Here is a 20,516-nt window from a genome sequence, read left to right as displayed (position 1 = left end):
TTCTCTGGAGAAGTATTAAAGCATTACAGAGTGGGATATTTGGCATCCACATTGACTCTGGAATATTTGATGGCTAAGGCTTGTCATTTATCTCATAAAATCCCTGAGAATAAAGCCCAATATTATACTGGCATAACTTCTGGAACAGCACAGGCAAAACACCTGGGGCACATTTAATCTTTTAGGAGTTTGGTAAATGAATGAAGTAGTGCCATAAAAACCTATTTTGCCTTTTCTCATAATTGAAGATTCACTGTAGAAACCGTAATGGTGACCTTAAGCCTTCTGTGTGCAAAAGGGAATGTATAACACGTGTTTGAAAAGGTCCTGCCTCTCTGGAGGATGGTAACAAGTTTTCTATGCTCTGGAGTTAGCTCTGCTCCTTTGGTGGTAACCTTCAGTTATGTTTGAAAGAGATCTCCTAGGGACTAGAGAAAGGTCTATGTATCTACCTGTTGGTACTTGTTTGATTAAATCTTGTGATGGCCAAGGAACTCTGCTTCTGAGATCTTAGGAGAGATGCCTAAAAATAGCTCAGTAAGCATTTCTGGTGTGTATCAAAGCTCAATTTGGCACAGCATCTGTCAGAGCTTTGAGGTTTCCTGTAATGCAGAGCATATAACCAGAGATGTTGGTTGGGACAAATATGAAGTTAGTCAGGCAAACCTAGGGAAGCAGGTTAGCCTAAAATCTTGTGTGGTTAATCGAAGTGCAAAATAATGTAAATATAACATGAGGGGGAAATGCTGTATCTGAGAAGAAAGACGTACAAATGTCACTTTGCTGAATCCAGCTTTTGGCTCCCACACAAAGGGCTCTAGGAACTACTTCCTACCAACTCAGGAACCTACCCTGATAATTTCTAGAAGTTTCTTCAGCCTTGCAGTGTGTTGGAATGAGTCAGGTATTGCTGAGATCTCCTCCTCCTGCATTGCCTGACCCCCTGTTCTTCCTGCACACTCAAACATCAGAAGTTGCTAACAGAGGAGTTTCCATTCTGGCAATAACCCCTGGGCCTCTGTGCAATCCTGTCAAGGCTGTGTTCACACAGAGCCACACCAGGCAGCTCTCAGGAAGGGTTCTGTACCACCTGGTGGTTTGGGATAAATAGAACATCAAATCTGGATGTTCCTCTTTTTTTGCTGCTTTAGTTCATTCTTGACACTTGTGTTTCTTCCCTTCCCTGTTCTTCTACTAACTTTGTTGTAGAACTTATCTTCCTGCTTTAAAAAATTTTCAGTTTCTGCTTACATTGTAATAGGGTCAATATAAAGACATTTTACTGCCTTTCAGGTTAAATTAACCTGCCATTTCTCTGGGGTTTATTTACTGAGATATATCTAATTTTCTCCTTTGTCCTTAATTATTGTGTAATAAAAATCCAAGCTGTTAATTTCCTTCCATCCATCCTAGTGATTGTCATAAAGGTTGTTCTCTCCACCAGAGATTCATTTTGAATCCCTTTTTCAAATACAGCTGAACAGCCTGATGTATTATCCAGGAGAAATTACTTGTACCTTCATAATAATGTTAACACCTCTCTTTCTTTACTGAAAATGACTCAATTGATGTGTTTAGAACCAGGTTCACCTTTCTCCAAACCATATTGCATTGCTAATTCATATTAAGGTTGGAATTGATGAATATATTAATATTTTTTCCCCTGCTGTTATCTTTGGTGAATAAGCCCATTGTTTACAGAAAAAAAGTCTCTAAATGCATGACTGTATTATTTCCCATCAATTTTTATATTTTTCTTTCTACTGCGGTGTTCTGTGACATCTCCCTGCTTCAGTATAATGGGTCAGTGCCCCTTTGTTGATGCTACTGCATAAATTTGTGTATCATCATTTTCATTAGTATAAATTTACCTTTTTTGTTAAGATCATTAACAAGAGAAGTTATTTGTAATCTTTCACTGGGCCTTTACTTTGTTTTCAAACACTGAATTTTTACTTCCTTTTAAACTAGGTCTTTGTCCACCATAGAATTCCCATTGCTAATTGCCATTTCTTCATCAAAACTAGTATTTTTTTTGTTTCTTGTTTTATCAAAGTTGAAGTGGCGTATCTTTGAAGTGAGGAAGTTTCAGAGCTGAAATGTAGAATGGATAAGTATAAGTCTTTCAGAGGGATGAGGGTCAGAAAACAGGATATTAATTCTGGAACATGACAAGGCAACAATGTTGTCAGAGCAAGCTGATCACATGGTCAGTTTGACAGGTTCAGATAATATTTCAGAAGAGATTATAGATGCATTTGTTATGTGTTTGGTGCAAGGGCAGTAACATAGTCCCTTGAAAAGGGAATCAGCTGACACACAGGGAATGTACTTTTCATACAGAATTGATTTACATTTTCTCTTACTCGGGAGCCAGCACTGCATCTTTAGACTAGCTGAGAAAGTTGGGTTATGAATTCAGCTTGGGCAACTGTTCTTTGTTAAATCCTTCTCCCCTAACTGATACCTCCTGTAGGAAATCAGACTGAAAATAAATTACTTGTCTTGGAGTGACAGAATTCAGCAATCAGAACTGCTTCTTCCCTTGAAAAATGCAACAAGTTAATTGCTGACGACTGACTTGACTTCCTGTTTCCTTGTCTTTGATGTTGTAGCATTAAACCAGGTCTAACTGTACTGTGAAAGTGATGACTTCAAGTATTTAGGTAATTAGAAGTAGTTGGATTATAACTATTAACACAGCATCCAGAAATGCTGCATATTTTTATTCCTGAAGCTGCCTCAGTCTGCAAGCTCATGCAGTCCTCACTCAGATCACATCAAGTGAGGATGAGCTGCACCTGCTTCTTTTTGTCTTCTGCTCCTCCTGCTTCTTACACAGGTGGTGAGAAACTTCCATACTGGAAGTCTGAGCTTATTCCATAGCATTTGTTACAAAAATGAGTGAAAGAAGCTGTAAACCAGATTACATTTATTAAATAGAGCCAGTGAAGTTTAGGTGTGAACAGGGTAGTAAGAACCTGAAATTAAATTGTAAATACTGTAATTTATCCTGTTAGAAGTTCACTTTCAATGAACTTTAGTGGGAACACAGACAAGCTGTATAACATTTTGACATATCAAACCTACCCTTCCTGTATAAAAATGCTTAGCCATTGAAACATTAGCGAGAAATGTGTCACAAGGCTGAGCTTTTAACACATTGTCATGTCCTAAATGAATCCTGGCTGGTTTAGCTATTCCCTTGTTCCCCTGGTTTCTGTGTTCCCCACAAAAAGCGTGACTTCCAGCAGCTGGAGAAGGTGGCAGTATGCTAAGAATGCACAGAGGGGATGAGTAAAGTTAATTTTCAAATACTCCTGATGAACTTTTTGGCTGTCAGCTACTTCCATTAGGCAGAAAGCTGGTGAGTTCCAATTTGTGCCTCCAAAAAATGCTGAAAAGTGTCTGCTGATGCATTATTAAATCTGTAGGGCCAAATTTTCTGCCAGTGTAAAAATTTTACTGATGGCATTTAGAGCATCCAAAGGTTTGGCCCATTATTAGCCACTTCCTTAGGATTGATTTCTTTCATTGGCACTATAATTTATTCAGGAGACTAATGCCCAATTACAGTATTTATGATAGGAAAATACTGTTAGATACCTATTCAATCTCAGAATTATTTTAAAATCACTGAAAACTGGTCATTGCTACTATGAGAGAAGCACTGGGTAAGAAAACAGAGGAGTGAGTGGTAAAATCCAGTCAGGAATCTGAAGCAGGTGGTACTCACCAATGCTTTCAGTGTCTTTTGATGTTATCAGACCATAAAGAGGACAGAGCAGTGGTACTGTACAGTACTAATGGACTACTGCCCTAATCCAGACAGCTTCCTAAACATCTGAAAATTGTGGCACAATGGATAAAATCGATGACTTTGAAGATGCTGCTAATTCTGCTTACAGTGTAGGAAGTGTTTTACCTGGTATTTTCTTTAGGCAGACAAGACTTATTTGCCTTTTGATCTTCTAGCATTTCTGCCTCACATTAATTTTCTGCATTCAGTGGGGTTACACTGTGCTTGTTTTGCAGTGGTCAAGAAAAGGATAGTTCTAAATGCTAGTAAATGTTTTTGGAAGAAAAAAGTTATTACAGAAGCTGTATTTTATTTTATCATCACTGAATTTTAGAGTTTGCTGCAATGACTTGCTTGGCTCTGGTCATAGATTCTTTACTGGGGAGCTGGGTTAAAGAATTATTTGGTAGATATAGACAACATCACCTTTTCATCTGTCTCTTGCTGTATTTATAAATCTAACACATTTTAAACCTGTGATTCTCAGCAAGGCACTGATTGCTTTAACTGCCAACAGACTGAGAGCTGACCAGTGAATTCTTCCCTTTAATGAGTCTCCTAGTATAAAGGCTGCTTCAGCTATTGAAACATCCTCAATTTCAGGTGCTCTTTGAGAGGGAGAAGAAGCAGTGTTGAGGGCAGGTGGTACTTTCTGAACTAAATGGACAGAGAGGTTTAATCAGAGTTAATGCTCCTGACTTGCACATCCTCCTGTTGGCCAACTATTTACTGCCCATGAAAAGTGCTAACAAAAATCTGGCAGCTCTGCTGGGGCTGAAATAATTTCCTGTAATTTTCTTCCATTTTAATTTTTCTAGATCAGCAGCAGTCTTAAGCAACATCATGAATAGTAATAATTTATTCATGGATGGTGAAACATTTAAGATACACTGGAGAAGCACTCTTGGAAAGCAGATGCCACAATATCAGAGGCTGGGACTCCTGGGCATTCACAGAGCTTTGTGGGGATGTGTGAATGAGACCTGCCTGCCCTTGTTCATTTGTATCAATGCTTCAGTTTTATAAAGAACATGGTTTATATCCACATTTGCTCTGCACCAAAGCCGTGCTTCTGCTGGTGATAGGCTTCCAGTACTGAGTCCTTGAAACTCTCACTTCAAAGGTGGAATTCTTGCCAATAAGCTGTTTTTTTGTTAAATGATTGATATGACATACTATTGTATATCCACATAATCCTGAACTTTTAGCTATAAAATCTCAACTAATCAAGGACAGTGGCAGTTCAGATGGCTATTTTTAGTTGATTATCCTGAACAGGTAAACAGTTTGCTTGAATTGACCCATTTCCTTTTTAACACCACTGCCTGGGTTTATAAAGGGTCAGTAAACCTGGGGATTCCTGTGCCTCATACCCAGTGCAGAGGGTATGAGATGTTTCAGTTCCATGCCTCAGACAGTGGGTGGCTTGCTCATCTCTGGGACCTGCCTTTCTGGAACTCAGGTCACTCATCTCCCAGTTCCAGATGTTAACACTGACCTTTAGACAGTGCTGTTGGATTTACTGTTGGGGGTTGTTATCAGTCATTAGTTACTCCTGCCTAACCACATCTTGATAAAACTGCTCTGGGGCTTAGTACAAACTAGAGATTTTGGGCTGATGTGTTCCCGTGCACTGAGACCCCAAAGTGGATGAACATACCACAAGAGGAATGGCCAGGAACAAAAAGTGAGCATTCCTGTGAAAGCAGCACTGCAGAGGCACAGAATGTGCTGTGGTGGTTGTCCTGCTCCAATAAAACAGAGCCAGCTGCCATCAGAACTGGAAAAAATATTGCAAGTACAGGTATATCTAAAAAGTGATGCAGGAGAGTGATGTTTTGAACCAGACTATCAGTGGCCAGGCTGTCAAGGGGCCTTGAGTGTTTTGAGTTCTGCTGTTTGTTTTGCAACACAGGCAGGTTGTTCAGATCTCCAGCATGAGCTGTGTTAGTCTTCATATGACAAACACAAAAGTCTCTCTTATGGGAAAACAAGCTGTATGGGAAGGAGTGCCTGACAAACCCCGTAGAGGGTTGTGAGGGCTTGCTCTGGATACACTTGTGAACATAAAAGGTGAATGGGCACTTTACTGTTCCTTCTGCAACTTCTTGCCTTTTTTTCCTGATAGAAATAAAATCTATGCCTGTCTGTGATAGGTTGAGAATTAAGCAGCTCCTCACCTACTTTGCAGTCTTTTTATGTTGAGTCGTCTGTTGGCTTAAAATATATTTGATTTTTCTTGCCGGTGAATACAAGCACACTGAAGAAAAAAGCTTGCTAGGAATAAGTCAGCACCTCTTTCTATGCAGTGTTAAATAAGATGAATAGAAAGGTTTTCTTAACCTTGTGCTCTTGAGAAGTGTTTTGAGCCTTTAACTTCTACTGGCATGATTCCATGTGTCTCTACTTTCTTACATTACTTTTCTCATGTCAACCTTAAAATTGAGTCAAAATCAGCATTATATTGAAGAATTGCATGAACTGAAGACAGAACCTCACATGTCTTTTGTGCACAGAGAAAATATTTGTGGAAATTGCTTTCTCTGACCTTAAACCATTTTTCATTTTTAGAGATCATGTGAAAGAACTTAATCCAAATGAGATTTTCAGCTTCAGTTTTTCCACAGTATTCTTCCCAACATCAATCATCATGTTTAAAGCTGAAAATACCAGCCTAGCACACTTCATAATGAGCTCTGCGTGACAGTGTTCATTTTTCTTTGGAAACAGGAAATGCAAAGTGACAGTAAGAATCAAATTGTAAAATTCATAGTAGGGATTGAGTTACTTATGCTTTCCATTACTCCAGTGCTGGGAGAACACCAGCTCAGTAGACATCTTGTTATTCTAAATGTAGCACAGGAATGAATTTTCAGGGATGCCTTTTGCCTTGCTTCCTGAAAAGACTAACATACAAATCAGGAAAAGATGAAGCTGTGACATTTCAGTGGAGGTTCATCGTCAAATATCTCAGGTGCTGCTTTAGTTATTTCTTAGAGTTAAAATTACTTATCTTCATCCCTCGTTTAGCAGCAGAGCTCCCCTAACATCAAGGAAACAATCTTAATTCAAACCTGCTGAGAATATTTAATCTTGCTGAGAATTGTTGGAAAGAGTCAGAAAAAGTTCTTATTCTGAAGTTGCTTTTTATTAAAGTATCTTTTGTCTGGGTAGCTCCTTATCTGATGTGTTGGGATGCCTTGAACATAAGTTGTATTCCTTCAGTGTTTGTTTTTTTTCCCCACAAGGGCATGCACATATATTGATGTCTGTGGGGAAAACAGGAATGGAGAGATGGAGCAGCACAGTGTAACAGGGCTGAATTTAGGTGTGGATCCAGCTCTGCTGGTCCTGCAGGTGGTGTAATACATCAGCACAGCTTGTCTCTGATGTAATCTGAAATACATGTTTTGGGATGGAGATCCTGAAATACAGCCAGCAGCTCTTCCATCACGGGGAAGTTTGCCCCAGGTGCTTTATGTACCAGCTACAGGTCATCTTCAGTAACAATTTCTCTCTCACAAAGATCTCCAGAATCAGTTGCTGACAATATATGCTGGAGCCAATACAGTCCCACTGAGGGAAGAACTGTAATGCTTTAAAGTGACTCATGCACAGTAATTTAGAGGGTGGCTGCCTACAATTTCCAGGTACCATCAATCTCCTTGGTAAGATAATTTCCTGCCTTCATATATACGGAGGAGGAAAGGATACACCATGAATTTCTGATGATGGGGATGATACTTAGCCTTTAGACAGTGTTTTCAGCCTTCAAGCAGTTTACAAGTGTGCCTTAAAGTTCATCATATCCTTCAAAGTCGTTAAATATTTATATTCCCTTTTTATAGAAGGGGAGGTTGAAGGAAAGAAGTTAGATAACTTTCTCAGGACTTTGGAAAGAGTCATGGGAGTACATTTCAAGCCTGTGCCTAGATGATGTATCCCTTCTTTCCCTCCAAGGTGTCTGTGTTGATGCCACCATTTCCTGTGTGAAGGCCTTTGCCAGCACTGGCCATGATGCAGTGTCAGAGGGTCTGCTGACTGTCAGAGTAAGCAAATCATTGCTCTGGGGCATTTGCGAGCAATTTGTAAGCTAAGATTTTGAAAACCTTTGAAAAATGTTCCTAAATGGTGCTTAATGTAAACATGAACTGTTGAAGGGGTTCTAAGAGATGTCAAGTGGCTCTCCACTGGGAGACACAAAGTCTTCAAAAAGCTTTCAGCCCCCAGAATCCAGAAACGTGACCACTTGGCTGGAATCCTACTTGATTCAATGCACTTGGGTTTTTTCCATTAACTTCAGTCAACTTAAAACCTTGGAGGTAGCACTTGTAGATTTAAAAAAAAAATAATTCTGTGTCTGCCATAGCTTTTAACTTTTATATATCCTGAAACAAAAATACAACTGAAGGCTAGAGATGCAGGAGGTTTCTTTTGAAGCAGTGGGGAGTCTGCCAGGGAGACGAAAGTGGAAAACATTGATATTTGTTTAGAAAACCTTGGTGTCTATCAGAAATATGTTTTATTCATAGAAGACAATTCATAAAAGGTCAGAAAAATAGGAGAAAGCTTATTTATTCCATTCAGTTAAAAAGAATGTTGGCATAGTTGAATAGAAATTCCACCTAATTACAGGACACTTTTAATGTGTTGATCTAAAAGGTACATTTTAGTCAGGATATTTTCTGAAAAAATGTTTTCATTAATATCATTTTTCAATTAAAAAAAAAGCATTTTTAATTTTAAGATTTTTTTTTAATTGGGAAATTTTGAATCATACTTTAAATTTTTTCACTTTTAGCCTACTTCTAGTCTTGTGAAATTTTCAGGGATCTAGAAAAGAGTGAAATTATTTTCACAGCTGAATTTTTTGAATCAGTTCAGTTTAATTTAATTTTTAAGTGCTTTGATGGCAAGCTATGTAAAAATTGAAAGTTTTTAAGCTTCGTGTTCATCTGCCTGTGCTGTAGAACTTACAGTTTTACTGACACAAATTGTTGTACCACCTTCTGTCTTTCCAAAATAAAAAACAGCTGTGCCTTAAGATAGAGGTAAAACTGGGCCAGAACAGATCAGCTGGTTAAAAGTGACAGCAGAGGAGACAAACAGACACGGAAGGACCACTAGTGAAGTGTGTGTGGAAAAAAGCATTACCAGTGTTGATGGGAATATTCATACAGGCTCTCTCTCCTACTCTGTTCACAGAATTAATAAGAATTTTATCTTTTTAAGAGCTTTGCCTTCCACTAAATGAGGCCAAAAAAGGCTAGTTGGCTAAAAACTAATGAGAAAGGAGAGAAAATGGACATTTGCACATATACCAGCTTGGAAAAACATGATTTCCAAAGCAAACTAGGCCTAAGAGATGGACTGCAAGTAGCAGTAGCCTTCAGAGCCCAAATACAGCTCTGCCCCTCTAAACGATCTCCCCTTCCCCCCTCCTGTTTGGAAGCATTACAGGAGATGTGAAAAGTAAATAGAAGCTTAATATAGCTGTTTACTAAAGCTCTTGGGGAAAGTCAAGCAAAATATGCTTTCATAAATAAACCAGAGTTAATTAAGAACCACTTGAAAAGCCAGCACATGGGAAGGATGGGCAAAAATTACCCTGTAACGTGTGTGTGGTGAGCAGAAGCATAATTCCAGCTGGACTGAGACAGAAACCTGACTGGGAGCTGCATTCATCCTTTCTTTCTCATGTTAGCTAGTAGCTTGGAGCATATTTCTTAGCAGGACTGCCTAGTCTGGACTGGACTGTTTCACAGTCTGGACTGCTGGCCAGGTCTAGAGTTTTGATCCAAGAGCTGCTCTGGTTTGCATTTAGGATTGCTGCTGCTTTAATCTGCAGTGTTTTATTCAGGTATAGCCTGGCTGCTTTATCAGTTTGTGCTCTGGGTGGGAACCTGCACACACACAATACCCTTCTGTGGGATCTGGGCTTCTCAGTGGCAGCTGTTCCTGGAGCATTTGGCAGAGTCTCAGGAGCAGCTGAGCTGGGATTAGCCAGGCCTACCTTTTTCTTCTGGTTTAGGTACAAGAGAGAGACCTACAGGACTGATAAAGGTCAGTTCTCTACTAGAGTTTATTTTCTCTATTACCTGAAACATGTAGCAAGATCTGTGGCTGCTGGCTTGTGAAGTGAGAATTTAAGTAAGGACCAAGAAGTGGAACTATTCAGTCATTGTAAATAAGACATTTATAACAGTTTTCGCTCCAGTGCCTCATGGTATGGGCAAGGGGAGAACTGGAGTTTTGTCTTGATGTAGGGAAACCCCCACAATACTTGCCCTATTTATGTAATTGCTCAGGCAAAGAACAGCTATTAGGCATTGTAGGTTCTACATACATGCACTACAACAAAAACTGTTCTTCTCAGAGCATTCCTGACACCTTTGGGCTGTGGAAGAGCAACATGGAATGCTGCTGGAATGACCTAAGGACTGTCAAGGTCCTATGGATGAGATGGGCTGTCCTGTCCGTGTGCTGCAGAGCCATGCTTGATTCAAACACTGTTTATTCACATTGCTTTTAATCAGATATTTAAATCTCTTGTTTTGAAAATCCATCTGTATTTTCTTTCACAGTTTCAGTATTTCTAATCATATTTTATATTCATGTTCTGCTACTTTTGAATTCCAAAGTGCTGTCAAGATCCATGATTTCACTAGGACTGCCTAGGTGGCATTTCCAACCAGCTGGCAGCAGAAATAGTATATGGCACAAGGGAGGAAATATAAACTCATATGGTCTGTTGCCTTTACACAATCTGCTTGCTGAATTAATTTCACTGGCTGGCAGCAGGTGGAAGGAAGGTGAGAACATCAGAAAGGTTTTGTTAAATGGCAATCCTTAACTCCATTTTTCAGTGTAACGATCAGGTTTTAAATCAGCCCATTATGTCTGGAGCCTGTGTTGTATAGTGGGGACGTGAGAGGCAAGTCTGATTCCATTTGCTTTGGGGATTTGAGGGGAGGACATGGAAAAAAGACAAGGTTATTATGAGTTTTAGTCCCTTCATGCAAAGGTTGTTTTGTACCTCAGAACTCCCTGATGATGTAACCAATTTTTTTTGTTTTTTCCTTTCACATGTAAGCTATTAAACTGGACTCCACAAGTAAGTGCCATGCACATCACTTGTCCTAAGTGTTAGCCTTGTGTAGCTTCCAGCAGCTAAATACCTTCCAACCACATGTATTTACACACAATAAAAGGTCACAATCATCTCTGAACAACTTTGCATGCTTGTGTTCCCTCACTGCTGCCCAATTCCATGGGCTCCTAACTGAGCTGCCTTGAAATACATCACTGAACACTGCCATTTCTATAGAGAAGGATGTGCCTTGAAAAGCTGAATCTGAATTTATTCCCAGTTTCAGGGAGATGTAAGGAATTGAGAATCTATGTTATCCCTTCACCATGTATCTTTTCCCTGCAGTGAGCACACGGCCTTGATTTATCCTGAAAGGGGCATGAGCTTGGCCTGTTGTAATTAGCTCTAGGTAGATTGTAAATGAGCTTGATGACATCACATCTGGCTACTTCTGTTTTTCCTATATTTCTGAGGCATCTTTATTACTCATTGTGCTGAATCCATGATTTGTAGTTTCTATATTTAGTGGCTGAGAATCTCTCTTTACTGGAAGACGTGTTGATTTTACTGTTTGATTCAGGGGAGAGAAACTTCTAGGACATGTTGTCATTCCTTGCTCCTGGAACCTCATTGTTCACCTCACCTGCTAATCTGTTGGCAATCCCCCACCTTCCTCTGTATGTATCATCTATACAGCAAACTGTGTCATGTGCAAATCTGTATGTTGGGGCTTTTTATTTAAGCCTGGTTTTCTACTTACACTGACAAATTTGTAATCCATTCATTGCTTTAGCCTGAGACCCCTTCATATTTCTGATAGCCTAATATAGGAAGTATTAAAGTTGCATAGAACCTCAGATAAATTGTAGGCTTTATTTGTGGCTTGTAAGAAGCTTATGGATTCTTTGCCAACATCTGGCACCTCGGAAGCTTGGGTGGAAGCAAATGCAAGTTGCTCTTAGCTGCAGATGGTGTTTGCTCCAGTGCCCAGCAGGGTGATTTACACAAGGGCCTTCCTACATGTCAGCCCTTCTTCCCCGGGGGGTAGGCGGGCACTAAAGGCTTCACTGGGAGAAAAGGCTGAAGAGAAAACTGCAGGTGGAGTTTGAAGAAGCATTTTCTGTTACCCAGCCTAAATTGTGATTGCAAATTACTGTATTTTTTCCCTTGGGGTTTTTTTCCCTCCCCCGTTTGTTATTGGTAATGTTGATCATTACTCCTCTTACCACAGACTTCTGTCAAGTGGGGGATTGTTGTGTGGTTTCTGTCAAACTTTTCCAAATTCAACTGATTCAACACATCACAGAAATTTTTTTAACAATATTTCTTCTAATTTTCTCTTCTCTAGATTATTTTCTGTAAAATGCAGTGTTTGCAACTGAATGCAGTGTATCAGCTCACATCAGTTGAGTGAAATAATTCTGCTAGACCTCGTATGCTTTATATGAAATATCCTGGAGCCAATATTAATTGCTTACCCTATTTGAAGGTAACTCTGATCTCTGTTCTTTCCTCCCCGATTCAATTTTTATATAAGCATTCCCATCAGCATTATTTTCAGGTTCTGTTGAATTCTTTTTTCTCCTAAATGTAAGTGTGCCAGGCTAATTAGAATGGTGGGGCAGAATTTTAAAGATGCTCCCCTTCATCCACTGTTCTACTGCAGTGTAATTAAGTAACAAAGATTACAGTGTCTCATGCATAAAAATTTTAGTGACCCATAGCCATAATAGTCATGCAGCGTGGATTAGGTAGTTTTGATATCACTAACTCTTACTCTGAGCTGTTCTCAGATATTTTAATATTCTTCTGTGTGAATTATTAGTGGGGATCGTAGAATTTCAGAGATGTTTGTTATGGGAATCAGTTTCTCAGTCAGTTATTTTCTTTGGCTAATCAGAATCACTCTCTCTTCCCTCCCTGCTGCCCTTCCCTGGTGCATTGGAAAACACAAGGAGAGAGGACTAATGGCCTCTGACAGTGAAACAGAGCTCAGCACCATCCAATTCCCGTGACAAAACAGTGGCAAGCCTTTTATTAACTTTCATGAAAGTTATTTCAGAGTGAGACCAGTTTTCTCAATTAAATAGCAAGAAGACTATTTCTCTAGACTTACAGCTTGAACTATATACTATATTAGATTTTATCCAGGGTTCCCACTGAAGTGAAATTGTATTTAGTGTAATATATCACAAGTTTGGGGATTTTTTTCTGGTTTACAATTTTTTCTGGTTGATGGTTAATCAGCATATTATCAATAAATACCTCTTAATGTTATGCTGGTTTGTGCTGCTTACACTTGGCAATATTTTAAAATTAAAAAAATCTTATTTCTTTTTGTATGAAGCAAAGGCTTGCTTGCATGACAAATGCAAACCACTTTCAAGGACGTTTATGAGGTTCATTTTGCTTGCCTTCCTCTTGGGGTGGTGTAGGAATTGTGTGACCTTTGTGCAGCAGAGTGAGCAGAGTGTCCCTGCCTTCCATACAAATAGGTGCTGCTGCTCTGCTTGCATCTCTAGGGGGGAGATTACACTGTGTGCTCATTTACTTACTAATTGGGCAAATATGACAGCACAGAATTTCAGAGCATGATAAATGTGCCTGTGCCCATGTCTGCTCCTTTGTTTGGTTATTCAGCCCTTGGCAGCAGCACAATCAATTACAGGCTCCCCAGGGGTGCATTTAGACTGCTGAGAGCTCCACTGGGGAATACACTGTTTACAAGCAGTGCAGGGCTTCTCATCAAGCCTTCTCAGAAACTCTGGGTTTCTGTGAAGCTAAAGATTTGTAAGAACCCTACCTAAGCTGCTTTTTGGCAGAGGTTAATGGAATTAACTGTTCTGCATTATTTTTGTAAATCAGGCCTCTACATATCTTTATGTGCAAAGCTGTTTCCCTACTTTCCTCTTCATTTCCCATTGAAGAAAACAATGGCTTTGTCCTCAGGGAAAAGAACAAATGAGCTTTTCACTCATCTTATTCCAATTATCTCTTTCAACTCAGTGACATTTAAAAAGTTTTGTTTTCTATAAACATACTGCTAGGACACTCCATGCTGCATGTTAACCTGGATAATGAAATGTTGCAGCCAATATGTGTTAACTGTGGTTACATTACATAAAAAACCAGAAAGAAATGATCTTGTCATTTGTCATCAAGTGTAAAAGAGACACTGTGATAAATTGAGTATCACATTGAAAAGGCAGAGACTTCTTATTTTAATTCATGGCTAAGTGATCATGTTAAATGAAGATCAGTCAGCTCAGTGCAAGCTAGCTTTGAAGAGAACTTGTTTGTTTTAAATCACTTCTGTCTGTACTGTCTGGCAGATTATTTAAGACTTCACAAGGTGCATACACCACTAGAAAATTCTACAGTAGTGTAGAAAACTTTTCCACTTACTTCTTCCAACCATGTTTCAAGGATTCAGTGGTACCAGCCATCATTTCAGACCTATGGAGGTCAATAATTTACAGCATTAGTTTTCTTTGAGTCACTAACTTGACCTTTATTTTAACAGGAAATGAAAAGGGGAAGAATAATTCCTGGTGGGTAAGAAATATGGGAAAATAATACTTTTTCTTAAGAGTAATCTGATTCTACTTTTCAGTAAAGCAGCTATGTAAGGGACTGTATGTTGTCAGTCTCAAAAAACATTTTGTTAAATGACCTTCTATAACTGTTTTGTTTGCTCTCTGTGAAGCCCAAGAAGCTGGTTTAGATGAGATTAAGATCATCCTACACCAAACTGTACTGGATCTCACAAAGTGAAAAATCATCTTTCACACAAGCTTTGTTTGTAAGTGTTCTATGCCTACAGGATAAAGTGCTTTCTCTTGCTGGATTATAAACTGTGATAGGACTGAGGAGCCCCAGCTAGGTTTGAGTGCACCTGAATAGTGTGGCATATTCATGGCCACAATGATCCAAGAAATTGTTGAAATGTTTTCAGTTGTTTCAGTGCTCTTGGCAAATACAAGTAAGGTAATAAGTTGCCAGAATTATGGCTAAGAAAATTACTAGATAAACTCTGCAAAATTTGACTTAAGTGTCTAAGCCTTTCTCTGCAAGGATGAGCTCTCAGTATTCAGTGGCACATCCACAGGGACACCTTCCACTATCCCAGGGTGTTCCAAGCCCTGTTCAGCCTGGCCTTGGACACTGCCAGGGATCCAGGGGCAGCCACAGCTTCTCTGGGCACCCTGTGCCAGGGCCTCAGCACCCTCACAGTGGAGAATTTTTTTCCTCAAGAAAGAGTGACTTTTGAGCAGCTAAGCAAGGACGAGGGCCTAGAGAATTGCCAAAAGAAAATTCTTAGAACTATTTCGTGTCATTGAGAACCATCAAACAGGAGCTTCAAAGATGGCTTGTCTGAGCAGGTTCTGGAAATAAATAAATAAATAGCTTATTTGCAGACAATTATAAATGGAAATTCTGCTTATAAAGATATTTTTACATAATTTTTTGAGTGATTACTATTTGATTTGCAGAACTGGAGCTGCTGCCACTTGGTCCCTCTTTTTGTTTATCACACTGATTAATTTCTCACCATTTGTATCTCTGGAGGATGTGGTCTTCTAGCCCAAAACCACAAAGACATCCATTTTAAATCCTAGAAGTATGAAGTCTGTTCTGAACATTTATATAAAATAATGAGATAAAGAACTGAAAATAGAAAAGTGACAGATTCCTGGAGCTTGAACAGCTTTTTTGCAAGTTGGCTATTTCTGGAATACTGATAGCCAAGTGTTCCTTGCTGCTATCTTGCTAAGCTGTGTCATGTTACTGGGAGCCTGAGATCTGTCATCACTGCACACTGCATACGTTGGAACTGCTTGTTTGCAGCCTGCTGGGCCTTTCTGCCTTGGAGCCACCTGCTGTGGGGAAACAGGAGCAGGGGGAAGGGCTTGGAAAGCAGCAGAGGGTGGGACTTGGCAAGAAGCACGGGGAGTTGCTGTAAAGGCAGAGGGCTGCCCAGCACCTAGGGTATTTCTGTCTCTCTAGGTGGAGCTGAGTTCTTCTCCAGATGGGGTTTCATACCTTGTTTAATCTAATGTTCCCTTGAGGTGCTTGGGTTGAGCCAAAGGAAGGAGCTGATGCAGCCTAGCAGTGACTTGGTAAAAAATTTAAAAAGCAGAAAAACTACTTTTGTGTTGAATCACAGCCCTGTGTGAAACCCCAAATCTTGCTCAGTGTCCTCAGTACCAGGTCTAGCAACAGAGGGAGAGAAAATCCAGACAGTCTTGTTCAACAGTCTATAATCAGGTCAGTTTAAAGTAACTGTGAAGCTGCAGCCTGGAGTGGAAAAGATGAGTAAATTCTCCTCAATAAGAGTTTCTCTCTCATTGTCTACTCTGCTAATTTTCCTGCAGGCCTTGCAGACAGTACATAAACTTTGCTTGCCTTGTGTCAGCAGCAGGGTCTGGCTGAAGGCTCAGTCCTCTTCCCCTGGAACTTCCCCCTGATGCTCTAAGGCTCCTGGCACTGCTCGTTCCCACCTTCCTCCTCACTTCCTGACCCCTGGCAGCTCCCTTTGCTCCTCAGGATTTCTGTCTGACTCTCACTGCTGTGAGTTTGCAGCCAGAAGCATTGCTGTCATCAGGAGCCTTGGAGAGTAGCTTTGCTCTGCAGCTGCTTTTGAAAGCTGATGAAGTTAAGAACAAACAAGCAAACTAAAAGCACAGAGAAATGTGGTTATTTTTTGTTATGCTGAAAATGAAACATTTCATCAGCTGGATGAAACAAATTGAGTTAGTTGAAAAAGAGAGTGAGTAACTGGATAATTCAGACATGGATTTGGAACAGTGGTGATAACTTTAAATCATAGCTCTACCTTCTTTGAAAACAACAGATTTAATAAAAAACACTCCACCAAAGCCACCTAAAAGTCTGTCTCTCTCTAGTTACCTATCTCAGGCACAACCCAGGGCTTAAGAGCTGCTTTTCTAAGAAATGTTTTTAGAACAGTGTCCTAGGCACAGGGAAAATAGCTAAATGCTCTGTCTTCATCTTTTCCTAGAACAAAAGGGGCATCAAAGCCTCAGTGGTGCTTTGTCAGACTAAGCACAGGTTTCCTCTGGAGAAGGGCATCATTAGCAGTGCTCACAGGTACATGACAGATCTCAGAGTGTTACCTAAGAGAGCCCTTTTAAAGTGCCAAGTCTTTGTGCATGTCCTGGGGTCTCTGCTGGCCCTGCACGGCTGCTGCTGGCTGACACCTGCTGGTTCCCTTCCAAGAAATGCTCTTCCTTACACTGTGTTCTCCAGGCAGGAGGAGGGACTCGAATGGGCAGGAGCTTGCTTTGTCATAAAGGGTTATTTTTTTATGTTATATTCTTACTCTTCTGTGTTTTCAGACCTGGACAGTGATGTCCTTAGCTCCTGTGGAGCCAAAGGAGTTAACTCATTGGAATTTAGGGAAACACCACTGGTTATCATTAGCCAATATAAGTGAGGGGATCATAGTCTGGCCCTGAAGCTTTTTCTTCTGTAAAACAACTTATAACAGATTTGAAGGAGACATGAGCCCTGACTAATGCTAGACATGGGAAAATTCTTCACAGCAAGTAATTTGCTCTGTACTTTAAGTGCTGATCTTGCAGTGTTGGGAGTGTGGATTCTAACACCAAATAAATAAAATTTTCATTTGTATTATTGTTTTCGGTAGTGTTGATCAATAAGGTAATTGCTCTGTCTTGATGTTTAATTTGGAGTACAAAAAAAAAAAAAGGAATGTTATTTTCTTAGTGTTATCTGGGTGAGTCATGTGGAAGAACTCAAGTTTCCTGACTGCTGAAGAAGGTAGTGAGTTTGGCTTGCACACAGATGTAAAATGTTTTAGCAGAATAAGGTTGTGACTCAGGCCAGGAAAGCATTATCACTCATAAGTGTATGAGAAGCTGAGAGAAGAGGGGTTGGTTAGAAGAATCAATTTTAAGAGGCTGTTCTGGAAAACCTGCATGATTTGGGCAATCCTAGTTGTGACAATAAAATGCAGGTTTGTGTCTATGTGGAGAACTCCTACACAATAAAATGCAGGTTTGTGTCTATGTGCAGAACAAAGAGCAGGTTTGTTCCTGCATGTTTGCAAGCAGGATGGATTTCTATTGCACTGTTGACAGGGAACACATACTTTCAGCTAATCTTCATATTATTCATCCTTGAATTTATGTTCTCATAATCAGGCAATATAAACCTCATGAGAATGTCTTTCTGAGCAAAACTCTCCCTCAGACTTTTGGGGTTTTGTTTTTCTTCTTACTTAATGGTTTGGCTTGCTCAGAGACCCTGGACGTGGGGCCCTTTGTGTAGCTGACTGATAGCAACTGTCATTATGCCTTTCTGCTTAAATGGGAACACTGCATCATTCCTTCCTTTTTACATTCCAAGTAATTTTTAAAGCATGAAAAATAGATGGGTTACAGTCATCCCTGTATTTTGAAAGGCTCTTCTTTTCACATAAGAATTGCTTAACGTTCTGCTCTTGCTTTTCCGAACAGGAATGTTGGGTCTGAAGGTGTTTTGTTTGAAAGATCATCTGCTTCTGATTAACAGCAAGTGCAATGTATTACAGCTCTTCAGAAGCTGAAATTTGGAGCTGCTTCTGTTTTATTTCCTTGAAGCTGACTGGAGAATCTAGTCACACCAAGGGGATGTTTCCCCATGCACCAGCTGATACAGCAACTCTAGCTGCACCAGAGTGCTTAGCAAATGAAAGCGCTGGTGGCTTATGGGCTGTGCCTTAATGCAGATATATTAAAAGTCTTCTGAAGATGTTGGCAGAATTCTTATATTGCTAAATGAAATACAAATGAAGGTTTAATTGCCAAATCCAGATCTCTTCTGCATTATAAAGCTTTTTCTTTGCTCTTGCTGTTGTAAGAGAAGCACTAGCATTGCATATTAAATTAACATTTCTTCTGGAAGTCACAGTGGTACTCTGTAAGTAGAGCTGCTAAAGAACTATCTTATAGAAATTAATAGAAAAATATCCAAAAGCTTTGCAGCAGAAGGTTTAATTATCAGCTGCCCAACATGCCTGGGCATGGATGCCCAGGCACTGCCCACTGTGCCTTCAATGTCCTGAACAGTCTCACAGCAGTGGGGGCATTTCTTGTCCCAGGACTGTGTTTAAAGCTGAGGAGCAGGCAGGCATGGATAGGAAGAGTGTTGGAGGATTCTATCTCCTGACTCCTGAGGCAGTGGGCAGCACAGGTTGCCATGAAAGGCAGTGCAGACAGGGCGTGTGCTCACACAGAGCTCACTGGTAGCCACAGCCAGGAGGCATTTCTCCAAGGCTGAGCACAAAGCATGGCTTTGAGATATTTAGGGTGTAGCTTTAGAACTAGCCTAAATCAGTTTGTTTCCTTTCCCCTAAGGGTCTGTTTGAGAGAGCAGTGACTAAGGTGGAGATGGTGGCTGTGAAGGGTTGGTTTTGGAAAGAGTGAGTGTATGACTTGTTTTCTACACTCTTGGTTTTTAGAACAGATTTGAAGATCCGTTTGTAATTTCTTTTTCCTTTGAAGTGTATGCAGGACACACCATGCACTTTTGTTTAGATTTATAAAACTGCAGTGCTTTAGTGAGTCTCTAAGGCTTTTGTGCCTGATCTTGATTAACGCAGTGCCCTTCCAAAGGAGAAACTGCTACAAGGCAGAAGCAGAAAATAGCCACCAAACCTGTGATTCAGTGCAGTATTTCACACTGCTATGTTAAACTGCACAGCTGCAGTCATCTGCTTCTTTTAATTCCCTTGTGTCTCCAGAAGTGCTTGGATTCCCCTCTTCATTATCCTGCTTTTCCATTTTACTCCCTGCTCTCTCCCCACACTCTTAACTTTATTCCTTCCTTCACTTCTCCCTTGAAAGCTCCTAGGGCCATGCTGTACAAAGCCAGGAGCTTGCTTTGAGCTCCTGGACCTTGTGTGGGTTGATGGGGAAGCTTTCAGGGGAAAAGCTGCCTCCTGAATGGGGCACAGGCAGCTTGGCTGTGGAGGGAGAGAGAAGCAGAGCTGCCAAGGGGCTTTTTTAACACGGTGTTTCCCCATCCATCTCCCTCCTCCTTTGGTGAGCTCCTACTCCACCTTGCTTGGGGCCACTCACTCAGTCTTCCCTTTGCTTGTTGAAGGGGGAGGCCATAGACCTCCCCTGCCTGGAGGCTTTCTTTCACATCCTAAAGTTTGCAAGTATCTTTGTGTGAGGCGTCTGTCATGGTGTCAGCTACCAAATACCTCTCTGAGTGGGATGAATAGAGGCTGGAAGGGTTTTGAAGGTAGGGGAGCAGCGATGGCAAAAGAAAAACAATGTGTCTATTTTAAACTTGAATAGCAACCTGGCTTTGTATAATTACAGAGTTCAAGCAGAAAAGTACCACTCCAGGAATCAATTTCACCTTGAAATAGCAAAGTGACTCGGAGGAAGCTCTTAGTGGAATGGCTGGAGCTTACTTTGTCACAGAACCATGTCAGAAAATGCTCAATTCCAGTATTTAAAGAATTGCCTATTGCTGCCCAGTTCTGTTAACCTTTGAAAATCCCATGGGGGAGAGGTGGGATTGAGAGTCCACAAAACTGGATTTTATTCTCTATGTGTGCCGATTTTGATTTTACATTTCACAAGTCAATCT

At 40.3% G+C, this 20,516-nt stretch overlaps 2 protein-coding genes across 11 annotated transcripts in view; one reads left to right on the top strand and one right to left on the bottom strand.

The window, feature by feature from the left end:
• The window catches only part of CTNNA3 (catenin alpha 3), a 411,474-nt gene that overhangs the window by 152,002 nt on the left and 238,956 nt on the right, over positions 1–20,516 (top strand). The gene's annotated exons all lie outside the window — the stretch shown is intronic.
• LRRTM3 (leucine rich repeat transmembrane neuronal 3) overlaps positions 1–20,516 on the bottom strand; it is a 75,819-nt gene that overhangs the window by 30,738 nt on the left and 24,565 nt on the right. The window contains exon 2 of one of the 3 annotated variants that reach the window (XM_085064266.1): positions 14,188–14,345. The exons of the other annotated variants lie outside the window; for them this stretch is intronic. Coding sequence (XP_084920392.1) covers positions 14,340–14,345 — 6 coding nt within the window. The 3' untranslated portion in view covers positions 14,188–14,339. Of the gene's footprint in view, positions 1–14,187; positions 14,346–20,516 lie in introns of those variants that run through there. 3 annotated transcript variants of the gene reach the window in all.

This window comes from Lichenostomus cassidix, chromosome 6 (genome assembly GCF_008360975.1).
Source record: "Lichenostomus cassidix isolate B80296 chromosome 6, HeHo_3.0, whole genome shotgun sequence".
Lineage (NCBI taxonomy): Eukaryota > Metazoa > Chordata > Aves > Passeriformes > Meliphagidae > Lichenostomus > Lichenostomus cassidix.
This window is presented reverse-complemented; position numbering and strand designations above follow the sequence as displayed.